Source organism: Mirounga angustirostris, unplaced genomic scaffold (genome assembly GCF_029215605.1).
Source record: "Mirounga angustirostris isolate CCGP_5_RB_7025 unplaced genomic scaffold, mMirAng1.0.hap1 SCAF_1, whole genome shotgun sequence".
Taxonomy (NCBI): domain Eukaryota; kingdom Metazoa; phylum Chordata; class Mammalia; order Carnivora; family Phocidae; genus Mirounga; species Mirounga angustirostris.
In genome coordinates this window covers 117,631,768-117,646,038 of record NW_026991709.1, presented here as the reverse complement: position 1 = coordinate 117,646,038, position 14,271 = coordinate 117,631,768, and the positions used below count along the sequence as shown (strand labels likewise).

General features: G+C 33.7%; 1 protein-coding gene across 3 annotated transcripts in view; it reads left to right on the top strand.

Annotated features, from left to right (window-relative positions):
- The window catches only part of U2SURP (U2 snRNP associated SURP domain containing), a 53,967-nt gene that overhangs the window by 20,441 nt on the left and 19,255 nt on the right, over positions 1-14,271 (top strand). For 2 of the 3 annotated variants that reach the window (XM_045903632.2, XM_045903631.2), the window contains exons 10-20: positions 29-111; positions 1,334-1,499; positions 1,678-1,889; positions 2,816-2,859; positions 5,949-6,053; positions 7,149-7,215; positions 7,290-7,453; positions 8,969-9,131; positions 9,495-9,574; positions 10,670-10,757; positions 11,710-11,832. In XM_045903632.2, coding sequence (XP_045759588.1) covers positions 29-111; positions 1,334-1,499; positions 1,678-1,889; positions 2,816-2,859; positions 5,949-6,053; positions 7,149-7,215; positions 7,290-7,453; positions 8,969-9,131; positions 9,495-9,574; positions 10,670-10,757; positions 11,710-11,832 — 1,295 coding nt within the window. The remainder of the gene's footprint in view (positions 1-28; positions 112-1,333; positions 1,500-1,677; positions 1,890-2,815; positions 2,860-5,948; positions 6,054-7,148; positions 7,216-7,289; positions 7,454-8,968; positions 9,132-9,494; positions 9,575-10,669; positions 10,758-11,709; positions 11,833-14,271) is intronic. The other variant, XM_064586801.1, reaches the window with a different exon arrangement.

Sequence of the window (14,271 nt, the reverse complement as noted above, 5' to 3'; positions counted from 1 at the left end):
TAATTTTTTTTTCCCCTCTTTATCCTAGTTCTTGATGATTATGCACCTGGCTCACATGATGTAGGGGATCCAAGCACTACTAATTTATATCTTGGAAACATTAATCCACAGGTAATATTAGAAGAGTTAGGTGAACGTTGGCTCATATTCTTTATAATTATGGAAGAAAATTGCTTTGTCAACAAAAAATAAAGTCAAGAATCTGAAGTAAGCAAATTTGAAGGAACCTAGAGACTATTGAAGTCTCTAAAATTATCTTATAAAATTGAGCCTTACTGGTATGGGCTGAATTGTCTTGCGACAATTCTTAAGGACTTATCTCCTCTTTCTGTAACTTGACTATCTTAATTTGAAATATTAAGATATTTTATCATTTTATGTGTACTGATTTTATTATTTATCAAATCAGGATTTGACCAGTGGTGAACAGTGTTCTTTTGAGACTACCCTCTTGTGCATAGCTTACTTCCTTAATGGACATCCTTTTTCTGTTTTCTCTTCATGATAGCAAATTAGTAATTTGTGAATTCTTTTCCTAACTTCAGTGTTACTTGTGTTATGAGGAATATAATGGTAGTTATATGTTATATGCTCTTTTAAAAAATTATGTTTTTTTTTTTTTTTTAAAGATTTTATTAGAGAGAGAGTGCACAAGCAGTGGGGGAGGGGCAGAGGGAGAGGGAGAAGCAGGCTCCCCACTGAGCAGGGAGCCCGATGTGGGACTCCATCCCAGGACTCTGGGATTATGACCTGAGCCGAAGGTAGACGCCCAACCGACTGAGCCACCCAGGCGCCCAAAATTATGTTTTGGACCTCATTGTATATTTACCATTTTCTCTTTTTCTCTCTTCTTAATTACATTGGGTGCTGGAAAAAGAAAAAGTGATTAGATGCTTTTTTTTTTCTTTCATCACCAACATGTACTTTCTCCTTGCCTTAAATGTGATATCAGAGCTGACTGAAAAAAGTTGCTAAATGTCTAAACAAACCACTGCCGAAGAACAGCTTATTTTAGATGCAGGATCTCAAAAGGAACAGCAGGGGAGATAGAGGTGTGCTTTTCTTTAGCCACCCAGCCTCTTCACCCTGACCACTTACTTGTGTTTCTGGTATGAAAAGATTTGTGAATGTCCCCTGAGGGCAAGATTGTCCTATTTAGGGTCCTAGTACTTGAATGGAAACTTGTAGCATTAATAGGACTCACTGTTCATTTTGTAAAAATTTGCTCTCTGTCACAGACTTCTTCCCTCCTTTTTTCTGCATGCCGAAAAAACTCTTATGCCTTTTATATTTATTTATTTATCTATTTATACATTTTTATGCCTTTTAATAGATGAATGAAGAAATGCTTTGTCAAGAATTTGGAAGATTTGGACCATTAGCCAGTGTGAAAATTATGTGGCCTAGAACTGATGAAGAAAGAGCAAGAGAGAGAAATTGTGGCTTTGTGGCCTTTATGAATAGAAGAGATGCTGAAAGAGCTTTAAAAAATTTAAATGGTAAAGTTTTTTACTGTCTACTATAGAATTCAGACTTTTTTTCTGGTCTGAAAAGTATAAAAACTCTAGGGAAAAAATGGACCAGAAATGGAAAGGTTAAACATGGAAATTAATTCAAATTAACAGAGATCTTTTGTTTTGAGAATTACCAGGGTGACCTTTCTTTTCTTCTTTGCAGGAAAGATGATTATGTCTTTTGAAATGAAGTTAGGTTGGGGTAAAGCTGTGCCTATTCCTCCACATCCAATATACATTCCGCCCTCTATGATGGAACATACGCTTCCCCCACCTCCATCAGGACTGCCTTTTAATGCGCAGCCTAGAGAGAGGTTAAAAAACCCTAATGCTCCAATGTTACCGCCACCTAAAAACAAGGAGGATTTTGAGAAGGTAATTTAAAAAATGTACATAGGGCCGCATCTAATTTGTAAATACTAAATCTGTGGTAGTATTTCTTTTCAATAATTTTATAGAAAATGTGTGTGTAATTCTGTTTGACAACTCTTAAATAAGTAGATGTGTTCCCTGCCTTAGCCCATGGAAACCCTGTATTGAAATACTAGGTCATATTTTTATTTGTGGCTACCATTCCTTTTTTGACCACTTAGGTTTTTTTTCTCTTTGTCCACTGTTGTATCCAGGTTTGCTAAAGTGCAGTATCTAAATTTACTTTGTTCTGAGAAAGTGTTACTTTGTATTTGGTTAAGTGACCTTTCAATTAGAAAGACCTAAATAGTTAAACTGTTTGGATGGCTGCTAGCTAACTTAGTTCTCAAGATCTGAGGTATTAGAGTATTTGAGAGCATATGTGGTTTTTAAAAAAGCAGTTAACTACTCTAGTAAAGGCAAAGGGTGAGTATTTTCTTTTTATTAAACATAAAACCAACTTAATTTCAAGTTTATAAGAATTTGTTGGTTCTATTATGAAATAATTACACTTAAAATGACAGGGCTGGTTTTAAAGGCTTGGGAACAAAGTAGCAAACTGTATGGTCAGAGGCAAACAGTTAATTATTTCACAAATTAAAATCTTTATCTGATAATTCTCAGTGTAGTACCTATTTCAGTGCATTGATGTGCATTCTGGCAGGAATGTTCTGATTCTTTGCATTTGGTGAACATTTATTGTTCACTGAACACATCCATTTGCATTTATGTAATTGCTTAGTGTATAATTACTTCAAATGCAGTGATTGCCTGCAAAACTTGTGATTAGATGTGTAGTGTTTTCAATGCATTATGTATATTTTTGCTTGTTACTTGTTAACAATACTCACATATTCTATGTTTATTATCTGATGTGACTTCATATACAGACTCTGTCGCAAGCCATAGTCAAAGTGGTTATCCCAACAGAAAGGTACATGTTTTTCTTTATTATTACTGATCTAAATATAGACAATATCCCCTTCTGAATTAAAAAAAAAAATGGTGTTGAGGAAAAGGTAATATCTTGACTGAGCAATGGTTCCTTCCCAGTACTTTTTGGGGGGGATATGTGACTAACTTTAGTATACTTTGCAATTTTATGTCATTATCTTTTTGTTTTTATTGTTAACAAAGTAGGGCATTTTATAGTTTTAGTAGTTAGAATGTGTTTGATACATTTAATCTGGAGTTGTTAGTTTAATAATATTGTGATGGGAAAATAGGTGTTTTAAATGTATTTTAAATTGTATATAATGTTACAGTTTGACCCAATCTGTTTTTTTCTTTTGGTTCCTGAATGATCTGTGTTTAATATGCAACCTTAGTTTGAGTTCCCCTTACTGAAGGGCATAGCTTTGTTTTTTTCTAATTGATTAGGAATTCCTGTTATTTTCATGAACACTCAACATACTAGAAATTTTTTTCATGGTGACAAAGGTGTTTGGAATTCTTTTCTTTTCCTTTCTTCCTTTTTTTTCTTTTTCAACATAATGATAAAGCAGAAGAATTCATGCTCTAGGTATGCTCTTGCTCAGTCAAGCTAAGCCTTTTCCCAAACACAGGAACACAACACTGGTTGAATAATAAATGAACACAAAAGAATACCAAATTCTCTTTGACATTGGCCTTGGTGAGCAACACCAGCTGAACTGTCTGCGGCAGCGGGGGACCAGGAAAACATCATGGGATGGATTGGGAAAGTATACAGTTTTTGACCAGACATTGGTACGATCGACTCCAATAAATGTGGTTTTATTATAACTGAGAGACAATTTTTGTTTTTTTTTTGTTATTGTTGCCCAGAGTAAGATAATTGCCATTTTAAAATAAAATAATGCACTTTAAAATATATCATCTTTTTGTACTACACTGTTTCATTCTGATAGAAAAGTCACCCTTTTAAAAATGTTAAATACACCATCTTTAGGGAAAAAGTGTGATTGCAATTCTTTAATAATCTTGAATTCAGCTTAGCAACAACTAATTGTCAGATTTTGATTTTAAATAATCACATGAAATATTTTAAAACTTTAAACTTTAAATTTTCTAAAAATACATGTTATCAGTTTACAAGCCTGTTTAAAACTATAGTGGGTTATTTTTCCACTGATAAAGCATTCACAGGAAAGTATTTTTGTAGCATTCAAAAAGCATATTCCAGTAGTAGCTTTACATGTGGCTCAGCTTATTTCTAAACTAAATTTTGAGTATACATTTTGTTGAAAAGTCTTAACTCACCATTACAGTAAATCCTTTGTTTTAAACTTGCTAAACCACTTTTCATTTAATAATATTCAAGTCAAGTTGCATTTGACTTAAGTCATACAAGTTTCTGGATGTATAGTATTTGTCCCCCCAGTAATTGATTTTATATATTATGATATTTACATAAAATTTCCCTTCACTTTAATTTGACACATACCAGTGGGAGTTTTGGAACTGAATCATAACTTTACATTATCTCCCTTCCTTCCAAATAATATCATTAACTATATGGATGCTGAGAATACATTGTCATTTGGATAACAAAAACTGCATATTTGCAGAATAGTTAATACTTCTGTGAAAGAAAAATAATTTTTAGATATAAAATTAAGTGATGCTTCTGGTTTTTTGTTTTAACAATTTGAGGTTGAATTAATAGTTTTAAATATGTAGCTTCCCCTTTATTAAAGATTTAAACTTTCATATAATTTTTTTGACCTAGAGGAGGTCAAAAAAATTTTTTTTCACCATATAGAGATTTTAGTGTCCATTTAATAAGTAGGTTTGTTTGAAATGGGAGAAAATAATTACAGTGACCATGAGATAAATTTATTGTTTATGTACTCTGAAGCAGGGCATTATAGAGCCAAAAAAATCTGTCTTATTCTATAACTATATATTTATTTATATTCTAGCAATTATATGAACTTAATTTGAGCTGGGAATGCTAAAGGTGTAATTTAGTGTGTGCCTTGTACCAAGAGCCAATATCCTTTTGCTTTTCCCAATTACTATTTGCCTACTCTGTATGCTGGGGGACTGGTGAAGTGAGAAATCAAAAGCAGCTTATAATAAGCTGAGTCATTTATGCTTGATGCTGTAATTAATGTCTAAAATAGTGTTTAAATCACATGAGTTTTAGGACCTAGATTTTAAAAATAAAGATTTTCTATGAGCCCAACCAATAAAATGATTGTACTAAAAAAGTTACAAGTTTCTTCTTGGCTTAAATATTGGAAAGTAATTGTTACAAAAAAATGGGAGAGGCATCTCACCATGTCCCTTATTTTGGAATATTTTGGAAAGAGGACTCCATTTAAGGCTTTGGCAATATAATTGCTTCATTGAGTCATAATATGCAGGCAGAATTATACATGTCATGAGTTGTGTGAACCAGTTTGATGTGTGATCCAAAGGGATGTTGCCTCATTAAAGGTCAGATTCAATAAAACCTCCATCTGCTATATGTGTACCAGAAAAACACAAGAGTTGGATGGATTTTTTTATTAAATCAGGCCTTAAACTTGTTAAATAGTTTTGCATTTTTTATAAATTATAGTCATGTATATCACATTTCAATACCACCACAAAAGTGCTTGGTTTAGGAATATTTTCTTTTAAAACTGAGATAGTGTGTAAGTTTTTAGATGGCTATGATAACATGTAAGCTCTAAGTTTACTCATTTTATATATTTGCAGCTTTCCAATTAGTTGTGATTCATAATTTAATGTTTTACATTTGGAAAATAAAATTAAGTGGCATTTAGAAAAAAATCTTTATTGCTATGAAGCTGTGTTGTGGTTTCCCACCCTCCCTTCATCTCTCCTTCCCCTCCCACTCCCCTATCCCCATTGTTCCACTCCCTCTTAATGCACAAGGCATTAACATATGCTCCAGGTTATTTTTTTGGTATAAAATTTTGTATTAGTCAGCAGAATTATCTTTTTCTGCACAATTATAGTAACTTAGGTCAAGTATAGTTTTATATAGTGGTAGGTCTGAATCCATTTTCTTTAACTGTGTTGTTGTTGTAGGAATTTGCTCGCCCTGATACATCGAATGATAGAGTTTGTTGTACGTGAAGGGCCAATGTTTGAAGCTATGATTATGAACAGAGAAATCAACAATCCTATGTTCAGGTGTGCATTTTTTTTTTTTATTGTGGTAAAATATACATATAATAGAAAATGTACCGTTTTTGCCATTTTAACATGTACAGTTGAGTGGCATCAAGTGCATTCACATTTTTGTGCAAACCACCACCATTGTCTATCTCCAGAAATTTTCTTATCTTCCATAACTGAAATTGTACCCCTTGAACAATAACTCCCCATTCCCTGGGCCCTCCAGCCTCTGGTAGCCGCCATCTACTTTCTCTGTTTCTTTGAATTTGTTTACTCTAGTTAACCTCATATAAGTGGATTCATTCAGTACTTTGAGACTCGCTTATTTCATTTAGCATAATGTCTTCAGGGTTCGTCCATGTTGAAGCATGTGTAAGAATTTCCTTACCTTTTAAAGCTGAGTGATAGTCCACTGCATGTATATACCACATTTTTTTTTTAATCCTCAGGTGTGCATTTAAAAAATACTTTTTACTTATTTTTTGGAGCTAAAAATATTTGCTAGAATAAAGTTCTATAAGTATGGGGTTATTTTTGCAGTGGGATGAGAAGGCAGTTTTAGTAATTAGACTAGGATCTTGGGTCAGTTTTCTATCTGATTTTGATTTAAGTTAATTAAATAACATTGTTTTTAGCAGTCTCTAGGAGGAAAATACTACTTTTTTTTAATGTTTTTCAGTGAGAGTCCTTCATAGTAGAACAATAGAGCACTATAGAAAATTGCTTATCTTCTGAACGGATATATCTAAGACATTCATTTAACACTCCTAAGTCATTTAACAACCACTGCTTTTGAAATTTCTATCTTGGGAAAATCCACTGCTAGATATAATATCTGACATATAAGCATTCAATAAAATTGATTGTAAGACTCAGTAAGATGCATACATACCTTCTGAGTACCAATGTCAGTCACAAAGGCAGTGTGGGGGCTAGGCTGAGGAAGGGGATAGATGGCAGAAGGCAGTGGGTGAGGATTTTTCTTCAGGGATCTTTGCTTTTGGTTTATTTCAAATGAGATAGGCAAATAGTATTTCTCATTTGTTTAAATTTACTTGAAGACACTCCTTTGTTAAAGAATATATATTTTTTTTGTTTGTTTTGTTTTAGGTTCTTATTTGAAAACCAGACACCAGCCCATGTTTACTATAGGTGGAAGCTTTATTCTATTCTGCAGGCAAGTGGAATCAATTACTTTGTTAATTTCGACTCTGAGGTATTTCACCTAATAACATTCTGGACATTTATTAGGGAGATTCTCCGACTAAGTGGCGGACAGAAGATTTTCGTATGTTCAAAAATGGATCTTTTTGGAGACCACCACCATTAAATCCATACCTGCATGGGATGTCAGAAGAGCAAGAAACAGAAGCTTTTGTAGAGGAGCCTAGTAAAAAGGGAGCACTTAAGGAAGAGTAAGAATTTTTTCTTTTCCTGTTACATATTCAGAAAAGTTGCTTTAATAATTGCTTTAATGATCTTACTAAGATGTTAACCTAAAAGAAAATGTTTTTTCTTTTACTTGTGAATGTTTAAAATACATTTCTCATTTTGTGTTTTGTAATTTTAAACATCTTGACAAGTATAAGTATGTGTCCTATTGACCTCTATCTCTTCCTACTGATAAAAAATAGTGATAATCTCTTAAGCAATGAATCTCTAGCAATGGAATACTTGTGATTCTTACAGAAATTACCTTGGGACCCTTGGAATTCTAGCCTCTCTGAATGCAACATTAAAGAGGAAAAATTACTGTAGAGCTTTGTGAAGTCAGATGGTTGATTATGCAGAGTCTTTACGCAAGAGTTGCAATGTGTCGCCACCATGAAAATGTATTAGTGCTCAGTCAGTATGGGTACAGTGAAGTTAGTCTGGTTTAAGAAGCAGAAACATATAACTAGGGCGTCTGGGTGGCTCAGTCGTTAAGCGTCTGCCTTCGGCTCAGGTCATGATCCCAGGGTCCTGGGATCGAGTCCCACATCGGGCTCCCTGCTTGGCAAGAAGCCTGCTTCTCCCTCACCCATTCCCCCTGCTTGTGTTCCTGCTCTCGCTCTCTCTCTGTCAAATAAATAAATAAAATCTTTAAAAAAAAAAAGAAAGAAACGTAACTATTAAATACTAAGAGTAAGTTCTGTATACCTCATGGGGAAAAATTGGCTAAAAGATTATGGCATATAGGATTATGTACTCCATTGCGTAGTCTAAATCTTTATACTAGTTGAATTGATGCATTGTTTGTGAGAGCATTTGCTAATGGAGAGCTATATATATTTGAAGCATATTTGCTTCTGCAGATGTATTTTCATCATTACTTTTGCCCAGGTCTGCAAACTCAGCCTAAAGGCTAAATCTGGCTGTCACCTGTTTTTTATAAACAAAGTTTTATTCGAACACAGTCATGCTTCCCCTCCCCTTTTCTATGTTGTCTATGGCTGCTTTGGTGTTAATAGCAGTGAAGTCAGGTAACTACTAAGAGACTGTATGACCTGCAAAGCCTAAAGTAGTTACTCTCTGATTCTTTACAGAGTGCCACCACCTGCTTTAGCCTGTTTCTAATCTGATGCAGAACTGCTAAAGTAACTGACTTCTTCAAAAGAGAAACATGAAGTCTTTTTATTTTTCACTATAATGGGATAATAGTACCGGGGACATTCTCAGACACTTAAAAAAATGCCCATAATTTAAAATTTACTTTATTTGTAAACTAAAAATCACTGGAATCCTTTATTCACGAGAAAATATTCTTCTCCCATGTAAGCTCTTCAAAGAAATGTAATGTATTTGGGGGGCTTAAATCAGACCTAACACAATTTAGTCTTCACAATTTTATCCGAATAGGTTTTAAAGAAATTAGTTTGTGAGCAGAAACTGTAATGGCATTTGAAATTTATATCTATAAATATTTATAAGTTAAAAACTTTTGTATTCAGACAGAGGGACAAATTAGAAGAAATCCTGCGGGGGTTAACTCCAAGGAAGAATGATATTGGAGATGCAATGGTTTTCTGTCTTAATAATGCTGAAGCTGCTGAAGAAATAGTGGATTGCATTACTGAGTCATTGTCCATCTTAAAGACACCCCTCCCCAAAAAGGTATGGGAATGATTTCTCTTTATGGAACATTGGTGTTTTTTTTTTGTTTGGAAGAACTTGACTGAAGAGATCTTTCCCATGCAGTCTTATTTTCCTCCTGTCTTGGGAAACTTATGTTAATCAGTACACAGGTTATCAACAGGTTGAAATGTAAATGAGTTACATATTTTATCCCTGCCAAAGTAGTGGCTTTGGTAATGTTGAATTTCTTATAACTCTTCTAATTAGCTGTTATTATTGTAGCCAAACATTAGCCGTATGCTACTGATTGCAAAACATTTCAATATGGAATTTTTTCTAGATACATTATTTGCTGCTGGTTTTTATTTTTAATCTCTTTTATGTTATCTTTTGGTATTCTAGATTGCCAGATTATATTTGGTTTCTGATGTTTTGTATAACTCTTCAGCCAAAGTTGCCAATGCTTCATATTATAGAAAATTGTAAGTATAATGGTGTAAGCTGATATTCCTGAAATAAAACATTAAGGGTAAGGAATTCAGAAAAGAGGATTGTTTTGTTTAATTCATAGTCTCAGTAATAAATAATTTGTATTTCTTCGTAGTTTATAGAATTTTCTAAAAAATTGGGTTGCATTCATTAAATCACTTTAAATGTTTAGAAAGTTTTCTTATCAGTTTCTTGGTAAATTATACTAGAACAACTAAGAGTTAAAAAAATAACTTTATTTTTATTGCATATTTAGCCACTTGCGTAGTAAAAAAACTGAAACAATAGAACTAATGGCAAGCATAGAGTATGAGACCACCAAAGACAGAACATTAACTGTTTTGATCATCATTGTATTGGTGTAGTTCACTGGGTTGTTTTCCTAGGCAGTAGGAAATTATGTTGCTCTATTCTTTTTTTTTTTTTAAAGATTTTATTTATTTATTTGACAGAGAGAGACATAGCGAGAGAGGGAACACAAGCGGGGGCAGTGGGAGGGGGAGAAGCAGGCTCCCCGCGGAGCAGGGAGCCCGATGTGGGGCTTGATCCCAGGACCCTGGGAACATGACCTGAGCCGAAGGCAGATGCTTAACGACTGAGCCACCCAGGCGCCCCTATGTTGCTCTATTCTAATTAATATGTAATTCTTCTTTAGAGTTCATTTTTGGTGTTTATTTTATGAATCAGGGAAACTTTTCTCTAGGAGCTGACTCCGAAATGAAATTTGGAGATGTGGGTCCTAATCTTAGCTCTGTTATTAGGGTTTTTTTTTTTTTTTTTTTTACCTTGGATAAGTCACTTTTCCTATTATAAAACAAAGAGGTTAGTTTAGGTAGCATAAGGTATCCTAAATGTAAAGTTTCTTGTTAATGAAGAGAACTAATTCTTTGCAGGAGGATAACTCAGAATAAGGCGTTCAGTTATAGTTTTAAGAGTTTAGATACCTAGTTCTTGATTTTTAAAGAATTACTTGATTATTTATGTTTTTTTTTTTCACGTTCAAGAGAGGTTTTCATTGGCTAGCATGCTGAAGTAGATAGGGGTTTTAAAATAAATTGTATCGTAAATATGTATTATTTGAATTTCAGTTTTGAAACAAAGTTATGTCAGATATTTTCAGACCTCAATGCTACGTATCGTACAATTCAAGGCCATTTACAGTCTGAAAACTTCAAGGTATGTTTATTGTTTTATTTTTTCCCTAATGTGAAACGGGGTAGGGGCTGGCAAGCACATTGGAGCGCTTAGAAAAGTACATAGGACAATTATAAGACATAACATGCATCTTTCAGAAATTATTGCTTTAACATTTACTGCCATTTTATCTTCAGTATCAAAAATGCCTGCAAGTTTGAAATATGTAGTGTTACTTTGTTGGGTATTTGTTTTAGTTCGAAGTGTTTTATTTAAATGTTCTATTTGTTTTTTCACAAAAAACATTCAGAACATCACTTGTTTCAGAATGATATATATAATTTGGCAGGAGTAGGAACATAATTTTAGTTATTCATGTTTAGAAGATATATTCAGTTACTTTTTATAACCTCTTAGCTGTGGACCAGTGTTAAGAAAAGCCAAACAAAATACCTTGCATGTAATGGAATAAATAGATACTACTTTCATGGGAGGAAGACTTCTATTAAGGAAATTTTTAGCCTGGGAATTTAAAAAACTCCATTTAAAAATTTTTTGACCTTAAATTTTGACCATATATCAAATTTTTATAGAAAAGTTTTTAGGAATGGGACAGAGAAAAAGTATTAGCCAGAATCAGAAAAGTACTTCATTGGACCGTAAAGGAATTTGGTTTGAAACTACCTTAATACCAATTTTCATAAATTTCTAAGCTATTATTCCCAGAATGTAGCCTCATGTGCTATGGGACATTGATCTTAGGTTGCCAAGAGCAAAACAGTTACTGTTTCTTTTTCATTATATTTATTTCTAATTTTGTCCCCTTTTAGTTAGAAGGTGACATTGATTTTTTAAAAATATACTGATAGTTATTTTCTGTCAAGGATGTTGGTTTAAAGGAAAATTCAGCAAATTGTGATGGCCATTCTCATGAGATGAAGTTTGAGACGTAGTGCCTAAATAGTAATTTGTTGTCTTTTTCCTATTTATTTAGCAACGGGTAATGACCTGCTTCAGAGCATGGGAGGATTGGGCAATTTATCCAGAACCATTTTTGATCAAACTACAAAATATTTTCTTAGGACTTGTAAATATTATTGAAGAAAAGGAAACAGAGGTAGGCACTCAGTGTCTTTGGGTGATTATTTTAGAATTTATTTCTGGGGATGCTCTGGGGGTGTGATTTGTTATGGATGTGAGTAACATTTCTTTGTGAAAAATACCTGCTGTTTAACACTAACTTACGGGTTTTTGTTGCTGGAATTGCTGGAGCCCGGGAGATGAAATGATGTGTAACAGGACTTCTCTGTTTTGTGGCCTTATGTGAAAACTGGGTGACTGGGTTTCTTTCACCCAATGCCTGCATTTTTTTTTTTTTTAATTATTGAAATATATTTGACAAACCTTGTTATATTAGTTTCAGGTGTACAGCATGGTGATTCAGCAATTCTATACATTATTTTATGCTCATCACGATAAGTGTAGTTATCATACACTGTTATTACAGTATTATTGACTATGTTCCTCATGTTGTATTTTTTCTCTGTGACTTATTTACTTTATAACTGGATGTTTGTACATCTTAATCCCCTTCACCTATTTTGCTCCCTTCTGGCAACCACCAGTTCTCTGTGTTTAAGAGTCTGGTTTTTTTTGTTTTGTTTTTTTTTTTGGTCTGTTCAGTTTGGTTTTTTAGATTCCATGTATAAATGAAATCGTATTGTCTTTCTCTGATGTATTTCACTTAGCGTAATACTCTCTAGGTCTATCCCTGTTGTCATAAATGGCAAGAATCCATTCTTTCTTTTTTTTTTTTTTAAGAATCCATTCTTTTTGATGACTAATATTTGTGTATGTGTGTATACATCACATCTTACCCATCTGTCAGCAGACACTTGGGTTATCTTCATATCTTGGCTATTGTAAATAATGCTGAAATAAAAATAGGGGTGCATGTATTTTTTTGAATTAGTGTTTTTGTTTTCTTTGGGTAAATATCCACCAGTGGAATTACTGGGTCATATGGTATTTCTATTTTTAATATTTTGAGGAATCTCCATACTGTTTTCCACAGTAGTTGCACCAATTTATATTCTCACCAACAAACAGTACACATTGGTTCCCTTTTCTCCACATTCTTGCCGACACTTGTTATTTCTTATCTTTTGATACTAGCCATTCTGACTGGTGTGTGAGGTGATACATCTCCTTGTGGTTTTGATTTGCATTCCCCTGATTAGTGGTTTTGAGCCTCCTTTCATGTGTCTGTTGGCGATCTCTGTCGTCTTTTGAAAAAATGTGTGTTCAGGTTCTTTGCCCATTTGTTTATCGGATTATTTGTTTTATTTTGGTGTTGAGTTGTATAAGTTCTTTATATATTTTGGATATTAACCCCTTATTGCAAACACCATCTCCCTTTGGTAGCTTGCCTCTTTGTTTTGTTGATGGTTTCCTTTTCTGTGCAAAAGCTTTTTATTTTGGTATAGTCCCAGTAGTTTTCACTTTTGCCTGGGGAGACATATCCATAAATTATTGCTAAGGCCAGTGCTCAAGAGATTACTGCCTGTGTTTTATGCAGTTTTATGGTTTCAGGTCTTATATTTAGGTGTTTAATCCATTTTGAGTTGACTTTCGTGTATGGTGTAAGAAAGTGGTTCAGTTTTGTTTTGTTGCATGTAGCTGTTCAGTTTTCTCAGCATTATTTATTGAAGAGACTGTCTTTATTATATGTTCTTGTCTCTCTTGTGGTAGATTAATTGACCATATAGGTGTGCGTTTATTTCTGGGTACTTATCCTGTTCTATTGATCTATGTGTCTGGTTTTGTGCCAGTGTCATCTTGCTTTTTTTAAAGATTTTATTTATTTATTTTAGAGAGCAGAGAGCAGGAGCCAGGGGGAGGAGTAGAGGGAGAGGGACAAGCAGACTCCCTGCCGAGCATGGAGCCTGATGCCAGGCTCAATCCCAGGACCCCCAGATCACAACCCGAACCAAAACCAAGAGTCAGACGCTTAACCAACTGAGCCACGCATGCACCCTAGTACCATCTTGTTTTGATTACTATAGCTTTGTATATTTTGAAATCTGGGATTGTGATACCTCTACCCTGTTCTTACATTGCTTTGGCTATTTGAGGTCTTTGTGGTTCCATACAAATTTTAGGATTATTCTAGTTCTGTGAAAAATGCTATTGGTATTTTGATAGAGATTGCATTGAATCTGTAGATTGCTTTGGATAGTATGGACATTTTAATAATATTCTTTCAATCCATGAGCATGGAATATCTTTTAATTGGTTTTTGTCATCTTCAGTTTTTTTCATCAGTGTTTTAGAGATTTCAGAATATGTCTTTCACCTCCTTGGTTAAATTTAATCCAAGGTATTTTGTTCTCTTTGGTGCTGTTGTAAATGGGATTGTTTTCGTAATTTGTCTTTCGATTACTTTGTTATTAGTGTATAGAAATGCAACAGATTTCTGTATATTAATTTTGTATCCTGCAACTTCGCTTCATTCATATGTTCTAATAGTTTTTTTGGTGGAATCTTAGGGTTTTCT